The sequence below is a fragment of the Panthera leo genome, chromosome D2 (assembly GCF_018350215.1).
Source record: "Panthera leo isolate Ple1 chromosome D2, P.leo_Ple1_pat1.1, whole genome shotgun sequence".
In the NCBI taxonomy this organism is placed as follows: domain Eukaryota; kingdom Metazoa; phylum Chordata; class Mammalia; order Carnivora; family Felidae; genus Panthera; species Panthera leo.
In genome coordinates, this window is record NC_056689.1 from 74504734 (window position 1) to 74507384 (window position 2651).

The window sequence follows — 2651 nt, forward strand, 5'->3', positions numbered from 1 at the left end:
GCTGTTGATCTGTTGCAACTGAGCAGTTAGAGAATGCTATCGAACATGGTTTACATTGAGTATTCAGAAAATCAAATATCTGTGTTCCTGCCTTGTAGCAAAGACTGGGTGTGTATACACAAACATACACCCAGATAGATGTCTGTCCTCAGTCATATGCCTCGTTAAGTGATCTGGACCTTTTCTTCTTTATCCCTATTTATCTCTTCATTGACTAATTCATCTTATCAGTTTCAGATAGAAGTTAGGTGACAAAGAGGAGGGAAAACACTTAGAAACCACCTTTCAGAAGATCTTGCTATCAAAAGGTGGTTTCTAAGTGTTTTTGCGCTATGGATTCAAGTGAAATTAAAAGTGAAACCCTTTTGGTGTGTAATGATCTTATTCAGGAAATGCTGAAATCCCAGATACAGACTTGTCATACTTCCCTGGAATCCTAGGAATTAATGGGTTCAAACTGACTAAGCAACATCAGGTATTCTAGCTCAGTTGAGTCCTTTTTAAAAGGCAACCGGAAAAAGCCTCACCAACCCCAACGCAGCCATTTGAAATCCCAACCCCATTGTTCCTTCATCTCACCATTGAGCAAGCAGAAGGGAAAGCGAGGAAGACAGCCACGGTTCTGAAATACTGTTATGAACCAGGAGAAAGGGCTTTGTTTGGCATTCAGGGCATAGGGAGGAAATAATAAATCCTCTCACCTCTCCTTGGCCTCTTTCAAGCAAAGCACAAGACTCCCTCCAAAGCCCACTCAACATTTTACAAAGACACAAGGACAAAGCAAGACAGCTGGACAAGAGGGCTAGGCTGGAAGTTTGGTCACCTATTGGATTTGCTCTGGCGCTGGGGATAAGCTCTCCAGTCCGGCCTCAGGTGGGCACCCTCGGAGACTAGTGGACATGGAGGTCCCCAGCCAAGGCCCGGTGCAGTGGCATCAGATGACCACGCTGACTGTCATGCTCTGGCCGTGGGGCACGATCTTGCGGGGCCAGGCAAGCAAGAGCTTGCGCAGCTCCTCACGGAAGCTGTCGTGCAGCCAGGCGTAAATGAAGGGGTTGTAGCAAGCCGAGCTCATGGCGAGCCAGTGGCAGAGCAGCTGCACTAACCCAAAGGCGTAAGGGTCGATGGCTTGCGGGTCGAGGTCCCGCAGCAGGTTGAAGACGTGCAGCGGCAGCCAGCACACGGCGAACACCACCACGACCACCACCAGCAGACAGAAGGTGCGGCGGCGGCGCGCACGGTCCCAGTCGGCCTGGCTCTGGGTCACGCAGCCTGGCACCACGCGGTTCCGTAGTTTCACCGACACTCGGACGTAAGACAGGAGGATGACCAGCAGGGGGAGCAGGTAGGTGACGAGAAGCAGCCCCCAAGCATAGAGCTGGCGCTGGCGCTCCTGAGACCCCCAGAATTCCTCGCAGAGGCGCACACGGTGCGGCTTGAGCTCGACGTGGTACGTGTGCATGGCGGCCGGCAGCGCCAGCACCGCGGACAGCGCCCAGATGGCCAGCACCGCATAGGCGCTGAGGCGCAGCGAGATGCGCCTGCGCAGCGGGTGCACCAGCACGACGTAGCGGTCCACCGCGATGGTGGTGAGAGTGAACACCGACACGTAGACGGTGACGGGCTGCAGGAAGAAGACAAGGTGGCACAGGCCGCCGCCGAACACCCAGCCGCGTGGCTCGAAAGCGTAGGCCAGCGTGAGCGGCACGCAGGCCGTGCACATGAGCACGTCGGACAAGGCCAGGTTGCCGATGAGGAAGTTGGTCACGTTGTGTAGCCGACGCACCCGCGCGATCACCAACACCAGCAGGCAGTTGCCCACCAGCCCCACGACCACCACGATGCTGTAGAGCAGCACGATCAGCCCTTTCAGCTGATGCACCAGCTGCAGGCTTTGGAAAGGCGTGACAGCCTGAGAGCCTGGGCCAGTCACCGACCCATTGTCCGCCGAGGCCTCTGTGCTCTGGTTGGCAGGAGTTGAGGCTGCCGGTGGCAACCCAGAAACTAAGTCAGGGACCGGGGGACCCTGAGTCGGCAGTGAGGCCATAGCCACCTGTCCAAAGAGAATCAAAGTCTGTCACTTCCCATTGTCCATCCACCCCCTCCCATTGTCCATCCACCCCCTCCTACACCATTCGTGCCTCCCTCCCCCACCTCAATTACCCAAATACTCCCTGTAGAATAACTGGCCAAAATAAATCAACAACAACAACCAAAAGTGCGGTCATCCCCCCTATGTAAAAATAAATCTATGCTAGGTCACATATGTACAGATTATTTAAACGCCTCCTACTCAATTTAGAGCCTTCACGGTCCACGCAGGTCAGACCCTGGAGCATGGTCCTACCTGGCGAGTGGGGCTGGGCGGGCGGGAAAACGCTACGGGGAGGGAGGGGCCGAATCCCGGCTGTCCCCTAGCTGTCCTCAGCCCACGACGGCAACGCAGGCTTCTCGCTTCTCCGCCGGAGCTGAACGGATTCAGGAGTTCCCAGTGGGCTCGCAGTTTTTGAGAGGGACCCGGAGCGCCTCCCCTCCGCCCCGCCCCCCCTCCAGCGCTCCCTTGTATGGAAAATGGGGGCGGAGCGCGCACCACCCGACTCGGTGCTTAGACAACTAGAGAGAAGGACAGTGGAGAGGGTGGAAACAGAAAA

General features: G+C 55.8%; 1 protein-coding gene across 1 annotated transcript; it reads right to left on the reverse strand.

Moving 5' to 3' along the window:
• Positions 1-618: 618 nt before the first annotated feature.
• PRLHR (prolactin releasing hormone receptor) lies at positions 619-2047 on the reverse strand. The gene has a single exon (XM_042909086.1). It carries the CDS (start codon positions 2045-2047, stop codon positions 935-937), a length of 1113 nt encoding a protein of 370 aa, XP_042765020.1. The 3' UTR covers positions 619-934.
• Between the last annotated feature and the right edge of the window lie 604 nt (positions 2048-2651).

Excerpts from the sequence above, each read along its gene's own strand:
- PRLHR (XM_042909086.1), bottom strand. The coding sequence starts at position 2,047 with ATGGCCTCACTGCCGACTCAGGGTCCCCCGGTCCCTGACTTAGTTTCT.